Source organism: Phaethon aethereus, assembly GCF_964289735.1.
Source record: "Phaethon aethereus genome assembly, chromosome: 3".
Classification (NCBI taxonomy): Eukaryota; Metazoa; Chordata; class Aves; order Phaethontiformes; family Phaethontidae; genus Phaethon; species Phaethon aethereus.
This window is the reverse complement of record NC_138576.1, coordinates 72,677,656-72,696,772: the sequence shown is the minus strand read 5'-3', so window position 1 is coordinate 72,696,772 and position 19,117 is coordinate 72,677,656. Positions and strand designations below refer to the sequence as shown.

The 19,117-nt window shown below is 37.6% G+C and overlaps 2 protein-coding genes across 2 annotated transcripts in view; both read right to left on the bottom strand.

Annotated features, from left to right (window-relative positions):
• Nucleotides 1-14,893, bottom strand: part of LOC309403893 (nesprin-1-like) — a gene marked incomplete at both ends in the record, with an annotated part of 34,828 nt that extends 19,935 nt beyond the window's left edge. The window contains 6 exons of the mRNA XM_081998181.1: nt 65-202; nt 629-811; nt 4,055-4,205; nt 6,349-6,536; nt 10,155-10,317; nt 14,802-14,893. Of these exons, the coding sequence (XP_081854307.1) occupies nt 65-202; nt 629-811; nt 4,055-4,205; nt 6,349-6,536; nt 10,155-10,317; nt 14,802-14,893 (915 nt within the window). The remainder of the gene's footprint in view (nt 1-64; nt 203-628; nt 812-4,054; nt 4,206-6,348; nt 6,537-10,154; nt 10,318-14,801) is intronic.
• Nucleotides 14,894-17,645: 2,752 nt separating this feature from the next.
• The window catches only part of LOC309404168 (nesprin-1-like), a gene marked incomplete at both ends in the record, with an annotated part of 124,338 nt that continues 122,866 nt past the window's right edge, over nt 17,646-19,117 (bottom strand). The window contains 2 exons of the mRNA XM_081998553.1: nt 17,646-17,816; nt 18,341-18,499. Of these exons, the coding sequence (XP_081854679.1) occupies nt 17,646-17,816; nt 18,341-18,499 (330 nt within the window). The remainder of the gene's footprint in view (nt 17,817-18,340; nt 18,500-19,117) is intronic.

Genomic DNA, 19,117 nt, shown 5'->3' with positions numbered 1-19,117 from the left:
CAACCATGAATGTTTTTACCCCTTCTCTCATCCCTCCTCCTGTTACCATTCAATCATTCTTTACCTTAAGTTGCTTTATCTTTGCTTGGACATCACACTCTGAGAAATGCTCAATGTTGGTCAGCTGCAGGTCCATCTCTGTTAGCCACACCAGGATGCTATCACGTGCTGTCTCAAACTCCTCACGCTGGCCAATAAAATGCTGGGGGGTGGAAAATGGAATGGCATGAAATGACCCAAACATCCCAAAAAACCCCATCAACAGTGGTTCTCCAAAGAAATGGCTTTCAGGCCCTTCAAACCTAACCTAAACAAAGTACACATTCCTTTTTCATTTCCTACATGCTTTCCAAGGTTCTCTTTTCAGTAATGCCATCTACAGCAGCAATTAGCTGACCTATGAAAGTTATCGTCTATGAAGGAGGTGGTGTTTGAGGTCACCAAGCATTTCCCTACAGAGTTCATGCTTTGGTTACTTCAGACAAAGTGAACTGATAAGCTCCCTTCCTTTTCCAAAGGTAGAAATCCCCTCAAAAACACTGCAAATGCATTAAACGGAAAACTTCTGGAGTACCCCTGTCTCACAAGTATAATAGTGAAACTGAAGGGCTTAAAAATGGAAAAATACTTTTAGCCTGCGCAGGATGGAGGTAACTCGCTTTTGCAAATTGTCCCATCTCTGGTTCCCTTCATGAACCATCTGCTTGAGGCTGCAGTCAGAGTCAGTGCGGTTCTCTCGGGCCAGGCGGCGATATTGTTTATTGATCAGTTCCAGCTGAGTCAAACTTTCATGCACTTGCCTCTGGAAGGCCTAAAGCAATACGAACAAAAGACACCATCAGATTTATAATTATTGAAATTGGTATACATATATAAGTCTCTCCCTTTATTTTGACCCTACTTCTACACTCTGACCTGTGTTAGCTGATAAATTCCACTATGGATGCAGACATCTCCTGAGGGCTATCCTACTGAGAGTCTGCCTTCTGATTAAAACAAACAAAAAAAAGGATAAAGTTTACAAAACTGATATAGCTCACTGAATGAGAAATTGCAACATGAATACCTGTTACAATGGCAAAATCAGCACAAAAAACCTTAGACTCCTCTTTCTACTCAATCATCTGCCTTTGTATTTGAGAACAGAAACACAAACAATGAATATGAAACATTTTAGAAAAAAAAGAACAGAAATCCAAGATTCCTGTGGCTTCATTGGATTTCCTTACACATACTGAATTTGCTGAAGTGCAAACATTGAAGAGACTTTAGCAATTGTTTATTCTGTTTTTATTTGAGTTTTACCAAAAATAGTGAAAAATGGTACTGAAGGAATCATCTCTATCTTCACTATACTGGTATACAAGTAATTTTTGTCTTAAAATTTTCATGGAAAGAAAATTTCATGAACATCCATACCAACTTATGCCTGGGCAAGTGTCTGCACCATGTACTTTTTGTGCTTCCTCTACTATTACAAAAACCTCCGTCACCCAGCTGGGGAGCAGAAACAGTAGGTGACTTAGCGCATAAGTTTCATACTGTGGCAAGCCATCACAAAGCAAGTTGGAGAAACCACCTTGTAAGGAGCTGACTGAATTAATCCCTTCAAAAATAAATAAATAAAAATTAATAATTAAAAAAAAACCTTACTCATTTTATGTTGTCACAGAAACAGAAAAGCAATAAATCAAAGGAAGACTTAAAAACATACACTACACCAGCTCTCTTTTGAAAACAAGTAGGTTTTGGCTCCCATTGTGGTTCTACAAGCTTGCTCTCTGATATTCCTCACAACGCAAATAAACAGTCAATCTCTCCCAAAACTAGACACCACCCCTACTAAGGACTGGAGGAGTGTGATAGGTAATATAATTCTGTACAGAAATCTTCATTAAAATCAGCTAACACATGAGATTTCTACATAAACAATATATAGTCTTCATATTGTACCAGTCAAAGCTAAAAACGAAATAAGCACATTTCTGCAGCAATACCAGAGACAAAAGTAAAGAAGTTGGTTTGAAAAAAGATCAAAGTCTGTAGAGTCCTCTCAATATAACTATTCCTTTCATTAAAAGGCTGCCAAATTGGGTAGGTGACAACCAAGAAGGAGCAAATGGACTTGCAATTGGAGTGAAAAGCTCAGGAGAACTGAATTCACTTAAAATTGCAAAAGGAGGCAATTCTAATATCTGAGGTACAAATCTGACTAAATTTACTGGGAAATCTACAAGTGTGCAATTGTTGTTTCACCTGTTACCAAGTCTCGTCCAGCAAAAGAACAGCTGTGTATTCATCTTCCATTTTTTCAGCTCAGCTACACAAGAATCCACCTGTTGTGTTCCTTCCTGTAACCTCGTTTCATTTCTCCATAAACTACTGGAGAAGAAGGAGCTTGATTTTGTACAGTGAAGTCAGTGAGAGCCATCTCTGACCTCTGTACTCAGGAACTGAAAGGTTCCTACATGGTCTGCTGGTGTTTGTTTTTGTTTTTGGGTTTTTTTTCCCTTTAAATTCAACTGCAGATATGGAGGGGAAAATAAAATTAGAAAAAAAATGTCTAGTTAAAGCAGAAACCTGCTTCAGTTAGTATGTATATGTGGCTGACTTTATACTGACTTCACAGTGAAGTTGCTGAATTCCGCTGAATTTGAACACCACAAATTTTGTCGCTTGCATTCCTGCTTTTTGGTAGGTGCAGAAACTAGGTGCTCATAAAAAACAAGAAGAAAAAAGAGAAAGAACCAAACTGCAGGGAAAGCAGCCTTCTGGAGATGCTGCTAAACTGTTCTCTTTGCAGCTAGTTCCTGCTAACACTCTGTACACAGTAAAAGTTCCACAAGTCTGCAGCAGAGGGAACATCAGCGTAAAGGCTGAGCTTCAATGAAACAGACTTTGGGCAAAGTCAGATCAGCTGTAAAAATCAAGGAGAGCCACGATATTTTTGGTACTGTTTCTCACAGAGAGACTTGCTAAACAAGAGATTTGAATAAAGGGATAATGGAAAGGAGGTCTGAGACAGTACTTGTGTCCAGGAAGCAAACATTTTTATACTATGGCAACCTGCTTCACCATACGACGTCTGGCAGCGTTTAACAAGAAAACCTGGCCAGTACATTCAGAAATGTGAATGTCAATTATAAAACTTGAATCAGCGCTTCACAGCTTATGTTTTTAAATTAATTGTTAAACCAAAAAGTATTAACTGGTCTTAGACGTTGCTTAAAATTTGCATTTCTTCTTCACAGCAAATCCTTTACAGCAGCTGACTGTTTACAAAATTGCCTAAACAATTTGTTCTCTTTCTTCAGAATTATTTTTCTCTTTCATCTCAATATACTCCTTGAAATAAGATTTTCACCTGTGACTAGCCACATGACGTGTGTGCTTTACACACATGTATATGCTCTATTGTAATTATGAGACAAGTCATCACATTGTAGTAGACACAATGGAGTTATGTAACAAGCTCTTAAGCATTGACTGAAGTGACAGCTTGTCAGTTTTAAAGCATGCACTTAACTTTTAAGTCATGGGGGACACCAAGTGGGCATATAACAATGCTTGCATGAACACGAATTTCAGGTATAAGGATCTAAAATGGGGATATTGTACATTGTATGAAACAGGAAAAGAGTTCAGAGGTCTGGTTTCTGAGAGTTACCGAAAGAAGAGGACAGATAAAATCAAAGCAAAAGCTAAAACGTGCAGCATGCATTTGAAGAGGTACTTGGTGAAGGGAGATTTATGAATGCTCTGGAGCACCTCCTGGCTAGACATATTAAAAAGCTGCAGAAATAAAAAAGGTGAGAAATCTAACTTTGGTGAACAAACAGCAAGTGAGAGTGGATTGATTTATTAGCATTTTCAGTTGCCACCTTCCACTGTTTTTTCATCCTAGAAACCTGCCACTGAAGGCAGCTGCAAAATCATCAACTCCACTATATTAATACAGTATCTTTGCTAAGTGACTTGTGTGTGGGAAGGAAGAACACCAGCTGGCTGCTGTAATGTGATCAGTAGATATTAAATTTCAAATATTATAAATCACCTCAAATTTCTTCAGTTCTTCCTTCGCAACAGTGTAAAGTACACCAGAGGAGCTCGGGAAAGCAGCTGTTCTCTCAGAGTTTTTTAGCCAGTCTTCAAATCTAGAGTAGTCATCCAAAAACTTTTGCCATAGCCGCCATGTCTCTTCAATTCTGCAATAGATAATTGAAAAGTAGGGAATGCCGACCTATAGAACTTTAACTAATCATCTACAAAAAATGAACTAGCACTGCACCAGACAGTGATCTAGCTCTAGTAATCTAACTCAGACAGCCAGGATGATAAACAGACCACAGGGAAGGCTGCCTCATTCTAGACTGCGCCAGAATAAGATGATGGCAGTTTTCTTAATGCATGTAATTTTGGCATCATTATAAAAAGAAAGTTATAAGTGTGCAACAGGAGCTCTAAAAATCTGAGCACATGCTAAATAACTTCTGAAGTACAGTCCCAATGTAGGTACGTAAGCCAGTATTTTAGATATTAAAAATTCCACACTACCTTCCATGGCAGAACTTTTTCTTACAGAATGCTAAAGATGTTGTAGCATGTATTTTCAAGTTCTCATCATTATTTTGTATTGCAAAGGAACATAAACATTTTTTTACATTCATCAACAAGTGCTAAAATGTTATCTCTCAATATACACGGTAAACATATTTTTATTTAAAAAAAAAAAAGTTGAAAGTTATTTCAACATATAAAAAAAAAATGACTTCCATTAAATAGATAAAAATAGTGGCTGATGTTTAATCCTGAAATCAAATTGGCTTAATACTGAGACTGTAAAATCCCAAGAACTTCAACACTACTTGATTCAAAATAACAAGATCTTTTTTGGGACAGGTTGTATTACAGCAGAACTTTGTCTGGTTTTACATACAGAATACATCTTTCCCAAATCTTAAATATGCAGGTCTGAAAAGGACCTGATCCATGCAAAATTTATGCTTTTTTGATATGTTGTTTAACCAGAAGTTTGACATCTGGAAAGTTGCTTTTGATATGAATAACTGTTTCTAGTACAATAAAGATCCTAAATAGTGATATCTCTGCTAACTACAAATCTACTAATAGCACAATGTGTACATTGCAAGAAAGTAAAATAGAGTTCAGTGCATTGTTCCACTTTAACTTAAAATAGCTCTGAATTAATTTGCTGGACACAAAGGTATGAAGAGCCTGTATATTTTCAAGACAGACTGTGTCAAAGATAGAGTTTATGAGCTGTATTTTTTTAATATATACACTATACAATTGCCACAGCAATAGTATAAAATTACTTAGAGCAATCTGTGGATATTAGAGCAGCGCAACTTAAAAGAAACAAATTTTTTGCACAAAGAAAACCTTTACTAAATATATTAAGAACATCCCACAAAAAAAAGATCATATAAAGTTCAATTCAGCATTTTGAAAAGTCATAAAATTTACCTAGAGTTTTCGATACGACTGTGTAAACATCACAGAAATCAGATTCATAACTTAAAAAGATACAGAAAACATCTTCATAAATCCAGGAGTTCCAATAATTATTAAACACGTATTATTACTGGTCAGCACAGAGTGCATAGCATTGGCTCAATCTAGCCGACATCATTATGGCTATCAAAAACACCCATGTTATTCTACATGGGAATAGAAAACAATGCATCTTCTGAATATCACGGGCATGTAGTGTACAGATGGTCTAAAAACCAGTAAACCAGACCACACCCAAGATGCACAGGTGCTACGGCCCACAGTTGCTCAGCAAAGCTAAGGCGGGCAGATGAGGAAATTCCAGATGAGTGTTCAGTCCTAAAATTCTTCCAAGTGAATAAATTCATACATAAGAGAAACTGCTGAGGAACATTAGGTGCATGAAAACCCTAACACCTGGAATAAAATTCCACCCATTCTAGTTTTCCCATCAGTCTCGGTAGTTCCAGGGTAAACTCAAGAGTTACAACTCTCGCTTTTAGGTTATGTTTTCTAAATCTCTTGGAGTCACTGCTTTCTCTGGTTTCTCTCTCATCATTTCTGTGAAGCATGGGAAATAAAACATCATTCCATCAAAGGTCTTGTCAGCAAAATTTGATAATTGATACCTGTACCTTGTATAAAGGCACATACAAATGCAACCTGAGTTTTCTTTTTTTCCCCCAGCATAACAGCTATTGGCTTTTATTCACTTTATGATCTTTTTCTGACCCCTACACCCTTTTCTTCAGTACTGCAACCCTGTAACATACATCCCATCCACTACTTTTGCCTGTGGAAGGAAATCCTAATTTGTCGGCATTTTAGACTTACTTAAGTCGCCTTTCCATTGACATTGCACAAATGTTCCTCCACCTTCTGTCCAGATTGCGTGTAGCCTGCTGGATGGAGTCACACTCTGCTTCTGTGGCACAAGCATCACAGTCATGAAGAAGCACTTCACACAGGTTGAGAACAGATGCCACTCCAGTGCTGTGTTTCTCTATGTCCCTCTGAAGTTCCTGCAGGTGAAGAAATGAATTCTTAAAAGAAATTGCAAAGCATGCATAAATACAAATGCATTTCTTTTCTACTTATTAAAAAAATTAATATGCTTGCAAACAGGAGAAAAACATCCAATGAATACCTATTAAGAGACTGCATCTGCACAAGTGTGTTGCAATGTTATCAATGAGGCCAGGAGAACCTGGCAGCATGCACAGCTCTCCCAGGAACTACAAACACCAAACCATCATCTGGGACAAACTGCCAGAGCTCTGCATGCTCAGCTGAGCATCTTTCACATACATTTAATCAACATCACCAATAAATGGTGGAATGATTCCCAGCCTTTTCCCATTATCACAGAGAATGTAACTCAGAAGTTAGTAAGAAAAGCGTGACAAGAAAATATACTCTTATCTGCTGTGAGGGTTTGGTGGACGTGCCCTTCATGAACCTACTCTTCCCCAGGTGAGCTAGCTACAAAGTGGCATGTTTGACATGGAGATCAGCAGCAGCACATGCTGAACAGGGCATCTCTAGGAGGGTATTTTTCTTCCTTCAACTTTCCAATTCTATAGTGTTTTCATTGGAAATGGAAAAGGAAAATTCAGGACAGCTAACGAAAATGCACTTACACTATCTTAGCACTTATTATATGTGATCAGTATTCTTTCTGCTGTTGGTTTCTTGGTTGCAATGGCTTGTTGTACACTGATGATGAAGTTTCATCTTGAAGCAATGTTTCAGCTTCAGTTTTGAACTACAGGTTCAATTTAAGACAAGGCACAAAAGTAATTTCTTATTGCTGTTGGATCAGCGCAAGAAAAAGAAACCCTGCTTGACTTCTGCTTACATGTGCAATGAACCATCAGAATGTTAGATGGAAAAACCAGCATGGACAGTAACAAAACCAAGACAATGTAATTCCAATAGTGACAAAGAAGTACTAATGTGACTACACCAAAAAGTGATACATCGCGTCTAGAACACTACGTACACTTCTGATACATATGAAGAAAAGAACTATTAGGACAATTAAAGATGTGGAAGTTTATTTGGGAGAACAAGAACTTGGCAGCTTGAGGATGAATAAACTGCTCTTTATCATGTTGCTAGTGAAGTAAACTATAAAGTAAACAGTGTCAACATATTGTGTCTACATATATTTAAGGTCTAACTAGAGGAACTTTCCTTACAACTAGCAATATCATGTTCTGAAAATGACTTCCAGCAGAAAATGAGATCTAAACGTAGAATCTAAAAACCTCAGCAAATCTAAAATGGAGTAAAGGTCAATGTGTATCAACCATCTGATTTAGTTGTGTGTGATAAATGGGGTTGGGCTCAATGAAGTAGTCTATTTCCTCTTCTCATCTATGGAAACAGAAGACTCTTTTGTGAACATCTACATGAGATCAGCAAGTGGAAAATCACAATGTTTTCTTCCTCACCGCTGGCCCTTTGACTTTCACTTGCCTGGAAAATACTTTTTCATTGTGATGTCCGAGCGCTCATTATTCTTTCTACCCATCCTGAAATGTTATATAGGGGTGGATACTATAAACAGATACAATACCCTATGAAACAAATACTCCAGACAGCTATAAGACTCGAAGTTAAGCAAGTTCAGGTAATGCAATCTCCTTCCTGCTGTTTTGGAATAGAGCAGTAGCAAGAACTGCAAGTTGGTGGTCCCCAGGATTCCTAAGGATTAAACTTTTTTATTCATCTACAGAACCTTTCTACAAGCAATGTCTACACTGTTTTTTCTCCATAGCCTTGTATTTCTTTCCCAGATTTGAAAATTCTCTGTTTATTAGAGAACATTTAGCTTTTGGGTTAGTTCACAAAGAAGCATCACTTTTGTGCATTGCTGTCACCCACACACAGCATTTTTTTCCTTTATCAACCCAAAAGCAAACACCATTTTTTCCACATTTCAACTGGTAGCAGATTGAGGAAGTAAACAAACTAGTAATCCTTGAAACGCAGCTTGCGACCCTAGGAAAATACTTCAGTGAAGTTACCCTACCTTCCCCAGGATATCCAGCTTCAATTGTATCTTTAATTTCACTACAGAGACCAGAAATCTGCAAAGCTGATTCTTGGCTGAAGTAGATGCTGAGAAGTAGGTAATGGAGTTACAGAAATGGAATTTTGGCCCTCCTCTTGCACAGCATAATATTTTTAATGGAATTTTGTATCTGAACAACTGGTAGCAGTATGAGCAGGGAAGATAACATGACCTCAGTGGAAGATCAAACAAGGAAAAGAACATAAGATCACAAAGAGAAGAAGAAAGAGGGATGAAATACCTCTGAAGATGGCCAATGTACTGGCCTTCTGAGATGCAGCGGATAGTGATATAGCCTCTGACTAATAAAAATTCTGGTTGCCATATATTGAAGGTGGGTGTTTTTTTTAAATTATTATTATAACCATGACTTGCAGTGTTATCAAATCATCATCAAGTTTCCAAACGTGACATCCTCCCACGATGAAATTCGCCTCTATTTCTCCCCTTTGGAGTTCAAATTAAACCACTCGCACTTCTACAGAATATCACTGCTTGCTGTCACCATGTGGGGATCACCACAAGGAAACAGCAGAAGGCAGAGATACACCAGTCTCTGTGCCCAGAATAAGTCCCATAAGAAATGGCTGTAAAACTGTGAAGCCTGCGGAAGGATATTAGTAAAAAATGCACAGCCATGTAGCAAATCAGTTGGGGAGCAGCAAAAGCTCTGAGGGCATTCTTGGGTCTGAGTTCCACACTTAGCTTAAAAGAGCAAAATGCCAGTTTGTACACTTCATAGATTAATTACCCCCAAAACATTCTGGAACTCCTCTTCCCACGCATTTCGTTCTCCTCTGGAGAAAGAACTCAGGAGAGCATCTAACTCATCTCCAGTGAGGCACCAGAAAGGTATTTTTGCCAATAAATAACCAACAGAAGCACAACAAAACAACAGTCCTCCCCAGCAATGTGCTTCTAGGTAAAGCTGCACTGGGCAGTGAAGTGGAACAGGAAGGAGAGAGTATAGTAAATCTTCTTAGGAGTAACATTAGTTTTAATGCCAAAACTTGGTTGAATTAAAATTTTCCTGCCCATTCCAGTGTTGACTATTTTGTTCTCGCACTGCATAAAGGCTTAGTGTGCTATAAACCAACCAATTTTAACTTCACATGTATAGCTCATGCATCTTTGCGTGCAAAGTGATTTTCAAACAAGCTGCAAAATAAAACTGAGTTAGAAAGGTCGCTAAAAAATAGTAATTTTCAAGCATGTGCAAAATTTGCAAGGTCTAATAGGTGTCAGTTTTGCCTCTGGGAACAGACAATTCAAACAAACAAAAAACACAAACCCCGAAGGAAAAACAATTGCAATAACTCGTCCAGGTTACATCTCTTGGTGCCTTACCTTTCTCGGAAAGGTCAACCAGCTCCTGGTGGATTCGATGTCAAAGCCAGCAGAAGGCTCTATAAGTGACACAGTAAGTACCACTTGCCTTGATATTTAAACACTTCTTTGCCTCATGCCCTCTCAGCATTGAGCCGGGTATGGGCTGCCCAAGGACACTCTACTTTGGTTCTCCCCATGTCATCATGCATCTGATAACTGTGTTTTATTTTACCTGCTGTTCATTTAGCTTCCTTTGTATCTCCTCAGAGTCACAAGCTTCATAGACGATAGGTTTGGACAGCTCTGACTCAATGTGGGCAAGCCAAGATCTCAGGCTACTCATGTTTTTATCTAGCTGCTGCACTGCGACGAGGGTTTCCTTCAACTTCTTTACCCTGTAAAGAAAAAAAAAAGGCAGCATAAGTACACCCTGAACCAGAATTTCCACAGCATGTGTTTCAGGAAGTTTTCAGAGAAACTTAACTTAGATGGCAAGTCCTGTTCTGAAGTCTTCCTTTATTATGTAACAGAAGTATATTATATGTGCAAATAGTCCCACATTCATGGGTTCTGGTTAAGAAAAATTAAGAGCTTACTAATGTCAGACAACATTTTGAAAGCTTCTGTACCTTTATCAGTTGAGTTAAATGTTTGTTAAGAAAGGAAACTTTTTTTTTAATGAACTCTCACGCACCAAAACCACAAAACAATCTAAGTAATTTAGTTGTGTATTTCACAGAACACAGAATCAGTAAGGTTGGAAAAGACCTTTAAGATCATGAGTCCAATCATCAATGCAACACCACCATGCCCACTAAACCATACCCTGAAGTGCCATGTCTACACGTTTTTTGACCACTTCCAGTGATGGAAGTGATCTCACCAACAGATGACAAAAGTTTTTAGACTACAAACAACTTATCCATTTAACCAGTACTGGTGGTGGAGTGCACTGAGTGAACAGGCCTTTTTCACCCCGGTGCTGTCTAAGCATTGAACTACATATCATAGAATGGTTTGGGTTGGAAGGGACCTTTAAAGATCATCTAGTCCAACCCCCCTGCAATAAGCAGGGACACCTTCAACTAGATCAGGTTGCTCAGAGCCCGGTCCAACCTGACTTTAGGCATTTCCAGGGATGGGGCATCTATTCTAGTGTGAAGACTTGTCCTTGAATAAATAAGTTTTAGAGAGAGAAATCCAGCTGAGAACATAGTGAGAATTCCTGAATCCCAAGGGCTGCTTTAAGTTGTTCTTGGTCTTAATGGACTACTTCAGGTTTAAACAGATGCGATTGGAATGTAACTGCATTGCGATTTCTAAGTAGTATTTTTCTTGAGAGCCTGACCTTGCAACAGCAAAGGCCAGGAAAAATTAAATAGTGGGTTGTGTTTTTTTTTTTTATAGAAGGGAACATTAAGCTTAGAGAGTGAGGAAAATTTGACTAAACCTTCATCCTATCTTGGGGTTTTTCCTTCAGCCCGTTTCAAGCCTGCAAAAATACCTGTCAGTAATTCCCTCCTTCCTATCCCCATGTTATATAACATACATTAGTGAATCCCAAAATTGTTCCTAGGCTTTCCTTTTTTTCCCATTTATGTAGAACCACAAACAATTTTGAGTAAGTAACATTCCCTTTTATGCTTCTACTGCTCTTCCACTTAAGTGTTTCAATATTGGAAAGCTTTAAGAGATGAGTGCTTCTGGGAATAGATTGACTAAATTGAGTTGAAAAAATACAAGATTGCCAGATTCGTCAAACAAACAAAATGCCACCTGACAATCCTATAATTCAAACAGAGTAATTCACATTTTTTCTATAATACTAACCAGCAAGTTTATCAAGTGTTTCCATATTTAAAGCAGTAGTTGTAGCTGACCATTAAGAGTATAATATGGATGTCCTTTTCTTACCAAAGAGAAATGCAGAGATCTTAATGTCAACTTAAAACACTTAAAAGTTAAATCTTTCAAATTTTTGTCTCTTTCTAGCCCTCTCTTTAGATCACAGTTGGTCAAATTGTGGCTCTTCAGCACCAAACACATTTAAGAACAGTTCAGATGCATCTTGCTTGCCAGAGTCTCATGACCAACAGCTGCAGGGTTGTGATCTGGAAAAAAATCTTGGTAATTGGAAAAAAATCTGTGTGATCTGAAAATCTGGCTATGAAGGGACTGAAGTCAACACAATTATGCTGAAAGACTTCCCCAGTCCCCATCATCAGGTTATCCTGAAACACAGCTATGTGTTTAGCCTTAGAGAGGTACTAGAAGAACCACCAGTGTCTGGGGGCACTATCTCCTCGTCACCGATGGTTGTATACACAGTGCTTTTTGGGCTTGAACCAACTGAAACTTGCTCACAGGGTGAGCAAGAAGGTTGGTTATCACTCTTCTGGAACTCACATATAGCTTTTCAGTCTCTGACATTAAAAGGAGTGAAATCCTGCTCATTTTCTGCTTAGATTTTCAAGGCTGGGTGCTGCTGATCCTTTGCAGGCATCCTGGAGTGGGAAAGGGAACAATGAATCATGTCAGCCCTGTGTAGAAGCAATGTCACTCTATCATTTGCAAGCCCAAGCTGTGGACTAGGCTTTTCTTGTTTGCAGTTGTATAGAACCCTAACCTCTGTACCAGATATTATTTATATTTTGCCTGCAACACCTGATAAAGGGCCTGTCATTAAGCAAGCACCCTCTTTGCCTCAGGCAGACTGCATGGGAACACATCTCTACCAGAGTAAAATACAACCCTGGCCCAAATAGAGCTATTTTCAGTCACATGACTTAAGTTACTCAAGAGATAAGAAGAAAAAAAAAGTGTGACATACTAAAAGAAACACTCCAACCAAAACCTACTGCTACATCTGCCCTCCCACCAAACTGTTGCAATTCCCTGCACCTAAATTCCAAAAGTTAAAACAACAGAAAACGAAAAGGACAACTCCCTCCCTGCCCCCCACTCCATTTACTGTTAACACTGTTCTTTTTTTACACTGAGCCTAACATAACAGGTGCCTTGCCCATGGTACAAATAGAAGCAAGTAAACAAATGTTTCTTGGAGTATGCTGGGCTTACTTTTTTTGACTGAACTGCAATACAGTGTTGTGACCCTAGCTACTCTGTAAACATATCTACAAACAAATACATCATGTCTAAGTGTTTTCCTTCTGAATTTTAGCAGGCAAGATGCCTGTGCTCTTCATCTCACTGACTACTGTGCCTGTGTACAAATAATTAGATAATGTGTGTGCAACAAAAATATCTCTTTCAAAAATGTAACAGCTTAAAATTCTATCTTTCTGTGCTGAAAGCTAATGAAACAAAAAGTTCTGATTAGAGAGAGCTGTCAAATTATAAACCATTGAAGAATGTGGGATCCCTAGCCAACTGTAATTTTGACCTTTTGAGATTTAATTTACAAGATTATGTTTAAAGTTAGTTATTCCAATAATTATCCCATGCTTTTGTTGCAGCACTATGCATGTTACTGCAAGAGACTTGAAAGAATTCCTCTTCTTGATAATGAAGATGACACATTGAAATCAAAGGGACCCATGTCACAGTTATTTTAAAGGGTGTTTTTTATATCACACACACATCAGTCTTGCTACATTTTGCAAATAGTTAAGACTCAGAAAGGAAAACAGAATTCAATTGTTTGTTTTTATGGTTTACTCATCTGAAAATTTGAACGGGCTCATGATGCGGGTGTTTCGTGTTCCAATTACTGTACCTCAGTTTCACCAAGAAAGTAATAACTTTAAAATGTCTATTTTACATTAAGAAAAGGAAGTGGGAGAACGACTTGCAACTGAAATTAAGAACAGATACATTTAATTCAACTAGTTCTAATTTAGACAGCCTTAGATTCCACTTAAACCTAAACAGGAGCAACCTGTAAATACATAGCAATGCATCATATAGAATTCACAGCTACTGTGTTAGTCATTTAGACAGCTGGTTACTAATATTAAACTTTAAAAGCAACATGAAAAAAGTTGGTAAGACCATGTTAGCTAAGTCTGTACAAAGGCAGTAGAAAGCAGAAAAGTTAAAAAAAAAAATCTACTTGGAACTGGATACAGTGTTTCAAGAAACATTTACTCTATGAAATAGTGAAAAATATTACACTCTAAAAAACTGTTTTTAAAAAAAACAGTTTAAAAATAATATTTTTATAATAAAAAAAAGATTTATTGTCCAAAGCACGGTACTACTGCATACCAGGACACTAATACTGCCAGATATACTTGCTCTTCAGATCACCGTTTCCCCTTTCAAAAAGTAAATTTCTAGAACTCTGAACAACAGCAAAACTTCTAGAAAAGATAATGTGAAGTGGGAAAAAGAGAAGCTGAATCAAAAATCCAAGATGATGTAGGCTGAATTCAAGTATTACATGCAGTTACAAAACAGTCATTAATATGTCCAGGACAGAGAAGCTTTGCTAAGTTAAGTCTGAAATATTTTCTTTATGGCCTCTCTCCTTCTCTGCCTTTCACTTGTAGCCATGCCCCTTTGATGACACAAACAGTGAGCAGACAAATACAAAGACTTCTTTCTCTCATGTGTGTACCTACTCTTGTATTTAAAAACAGCAGTAAAACCAGTCTACAGTTTCTTTCAGACAGCTAAGAGATTTTACTAGTTCTAAGTCTGCTTCTATAACAAAAAAAATTATTCTGTGATCCAAAAGTACTAGCTGCAAAACAAAGTATGCTGTTATCACTGTCAACTATTTTTAAACTGAGCAGAAAACAGTAATTTCTAGCTTAGGTAGTGATTTCTACATATCAATATTTCAATTAGTTTCCCAGCAAGCCAAGACTTCAGAAAGAATTGCATGAACCAAAAGCAAACAAAAATAGCCGCCTGCCTTGTGATATCACAATTACAGTCTGGGAGGTCTGAATCCACATTGCTGTCCTCTGCCATCCTCACAGCATGCAAGTCCTCTGCCACCACCATGAAATTTTCCAGTATCAAAAAGAAGAACTTCCACTCCAAAAGCCTGCAAACACTGTGCTTTGGGCAGGGGGAGGAAAGGGGACACACTTCTCTTTGCTGTTCAGCACTGTACAGAAAATGTTGCACGCCAAACAAATGTTAGCAGCCGCTGCTTGATAACATGAGACTGAATGGTGACAAGTGGTCATGTTTCTAAATAAAACTTGCATTCATCAACATGTGCCAGACTTGATCTCCAGGAATGCGGACCATGAGTGCTAGGGGAAAGAATGAAAACACATACAACAAAGTCTTCTCTGCAAAGCACGAGCGGTTGCAGCTATAGCATTGCTTCCTGACTGTAAACGCCTGTAAACATTTTTTAGACCAGGATGACATATCAGAAAAATTCATCTAAAAGAATTAAAATATTCTAGAAGGACAGAAACAGAAATCTCTGAAGCAGACACATGGCTACTTTTCCGTAACTACCTCTTCTGCATTTACAGACTTCCTCAGAATAAAGAGGCAATTAAAAAATAAGGATAAGGAAACAGAATGTGATAAGGAAAGAAGAAGGAAAGAAGGAAAGCAGGAAAGGAGAAAAAGAAAAGGGCAACTCCCTTCCTGCACCCCTCTACATTTACTGTTAACACTGTTCTTTTTTTGTACCGAGTCTGACATAACAGGTTCCTTGCCCCTTTCTTTCTTTGTGCAAAGAAAGGAAGAAGGAGGGGAACGAAGGAAAGAGGCTTTTACAGGTGAATGGACAAGTTGCACTGTACAGCATAAAAACAACACGTAAAGATTCAGACTGGATGTATATTACCGTACTATATTACTAAAGCATTTTCATAGAGCACTTTCTATTCGTTCACAGCTGTAGGAAACAAAACACTAATAAAAATGCTCCAGGCAAGGGATGAGTGTAGCTTTCCAGAAAAGCATGCAGCCTCTAATAATTTATTAATGCAGTCAGGGATCCAGAATAAGAAAAGATGTGTTTTATTCTCAACACCAGAACAACTAATCTGCATTTACTAGATAGGTGCAGCAAAAAATCATGTTATGTGATACATTCCAAACTCCAAAATATAATAACAGGAACACACCCCAATATATAACAACATATTCTAAAGAGTCTCTGGGGCCTTCTAAAAATTACTTTGGGGGATCCAAACCCTTTTGTCTAGAATTAGATATCAATACAAGTACTTTGTACACACATAAATCAACAACTTCGGCCTTAACTGCTACCAGCCTAAGCCACGGTTGAACTAGCAAAATTTCCATAATCTAGCATCAAACCTCTCCACCATTTACTTCCCACCTTGAAACTTTGCAGAGTTTTTTTCACTTCAGTAAACACTGGAATAAAAAGGGTTGTATGTTTAATTGCATACAATAGTGCTGAGCAGGCTAGTTGAGGAGGCTAAGTTGAAATGATCTGGAAATAAAAGTAAATAAATATTTTACATAAATTAGTTTAGAGCTAGGACTTGACACCCTACTTCATGATAACAGAATGAGGAAGTTTTTAGTGCAGTTTATATCCCCAACCCAAGGATGATGCGGGATCCTGAACCCCTACCTGTCCCTATATAGGACACTAACCTCTAATATGGAACAGACAATACAGATCTTCGAAAGATCTGTTTTGCAGTTTCTGAATGCAATCACTTTTCACTAGAAACTTCCTGAAGGTATTATTTGAACATTTGTCTGAGCAGGTGTTTCAAAAGACAAACACAAACAATGGCAAATATACTTTATGTTCAAGAGCTGGTGATGTATCACATCCTCTGAAACCAGCAGACTCCTTGACTGTAACGCACCACTTCCTGACTTAATTGTTATGTAAGAAATATACAGTGTTCATTACTTTAAAATGAACCACTATAAAAGGAGCTGGAGCCACTGCAATGCTTCTGCTTACATAAAATTTACTGCTCCCATGCTTACAGATTTCAGAGCAGGAATGCAGTAAAACCATATGAAAAAAGAGCAAGAAAAAAAAAAGATGATGAAACTAAACTAACTCTTTTGCTGCTAACAGGACTAAAGTGTTACTAATTCATATGTCTTTACATCACAGAAGTGTAAAATATAAAGTATATGTACATTTTACAAAGTGCAAAATTGTAACAAAATTATTGTTGGTAATGGGAGAGATTCTGTAGCACAACTCAACAGGAAGTACTGAAACAAATAAACCAGTTTTTTCACATATCAAACAACAATCCTGTTAAGTCTTTAAGTTATGAAAATTGCTTTTATATTTTTGACCTTGAGTAAAAAGAATCTTTAAGCCCAATGTGCCTACGCCTACCTGCAGTTACTCTTCTCCATCAATGAAAAACTAATCAGGCAGAAAAACTAAGACTTAGTTTTGGAACTGCTTTTCTTGAAATCCAAAACTATAAATGTACTGTTTTGATTCCTCTGCCACAAATCTTTTAGAAAAACTACATTTTGCATGCGGTTTTAAGCATTCATCTGAAGTAAAATGGTACTGGAGCAAGGCTCACTAAAATCTGACTGCAACCCATCCTATGTCTTTCTAGCAGATAATGTTTTGAATTGACTCTTCTTGAAGAAATGATGTAAAGTAAAGTAAAACAGGAAAGTGAATTTCACAGAAATCTATTGATGGTTAAGAATAAACTCATTTCACAGTTAAAGATTAAAAGGCAAAAAAATAAAAAGATTTCAAATTCATGACATCCAGCATATTAATTTGGCCCACGTAGCACTTAGAAATAAAACAACTGTTTTACCTGGCTGCAATAAGATCTAGAAGATGTTGCCACCTGTCATTGATCTTGCCAAGTTTGTACTCTATCTCTGATGCCTTACTCTCATGGCTGGCTTTAGCAAGTCGCTCTCCCATTTGCTGGAGTTGGATTTTGTTCTTCTGGGCTACAGCAATTTCCTCTTGATAATCCTGGACAGAAAAGAGCAATCAGAAATCAGGGTACTTATTCTGAATACACTCTGCTCTTCACTACTAAAGGAACCATATAAAAATACAAGTGAATATTGTTTTTTGTGATTGGTATAATGGAGAGACAACCTCTTAAATATTAGATGTGTAACTACGAACAGCTTTACCAGAAGAATAAAAAAAAACCAAACCAAAACAAACCCCCAAATATATCTATAAATTTATCTGCTATAGTTAAACTCAGTTTAACTGAGGCAATTCCGATTGGACATTTAGCAAAGCATTCAGATGCCTTTGACTTTGCATTCACTTAATTTTCTGGTATCCTGGGAGGTCCTACCTCAAGACAGACAGGAAAATGCTGCATAGCTAGAGAAGAACACAAACACACTGTGTTACCGGAACTTATAAACATCAGTGTAAAGTAAAAACCTCCATTTCAGCTAATTCAGTACCCTCTTTACAATAAAAAACAAATGAGCAGTTAAAGAACAGTATGTAAGTGTGCATGCACTGCACTATACCTTTTTCAGTTTCTCAATCATTTCTTCTATCAGGATGTCGCTATTTTGAGAAACCTTACTCTCCATTTGGGTCAGCCACTCACAGAGCTCCTTGTTCTTCTCACTGAAGACAGCCCATTCATTCAGTCTCTCACTAACTTGTTGTCGACGTAAGGAGACCTTAGAACATTTGTGGACAGCAAGTAAAAAAATATAGGAAATGCATTTAAGAGATGCTTGAAACACTTTCTGCTTCAGTGTGAACTCCTCTGGCCCTGCAAAAGTGTTCCAGCCACTTACTTGCTATTAAAACAAACTGGAGTGTGACACTGTGTAAGTTTAGAGATAAGTGTTAATCTCAGGTTTCCTGTTAGCCACATCCTATGCAGGGAGAGAGGCATCCAAGCATTATGCCCAGTAGCCTGTCAATATCTTGTTTTATAATGTCTTTAGCCAAAGATTTAATTAGAAGATAAAAAATAAATTTTCTTACAACTTCTGCTCAATTATAAAATGTTATAAAGTGTACTAATAGTTTATTTTTAGTCTAAGGGATTAAATAACAAAGGAAGATATAAGCGCTTGACCAAAGCAAAAAAATAGATATATACATAGCATAGGCCAAACTCCAGAATACTGTAATTTCTGCATAAGCGTGATTTGTAAGTACAAAGCTAAATCAAAGATACACTGTATTTTACATAAGCACTTTTCTACTGGAGCCCCAATACACTCATTTCTCCTGAATGAGCACGACACTTTGAGAGATTCCAAAGGACTGAGGTGTGCCCTGCCACG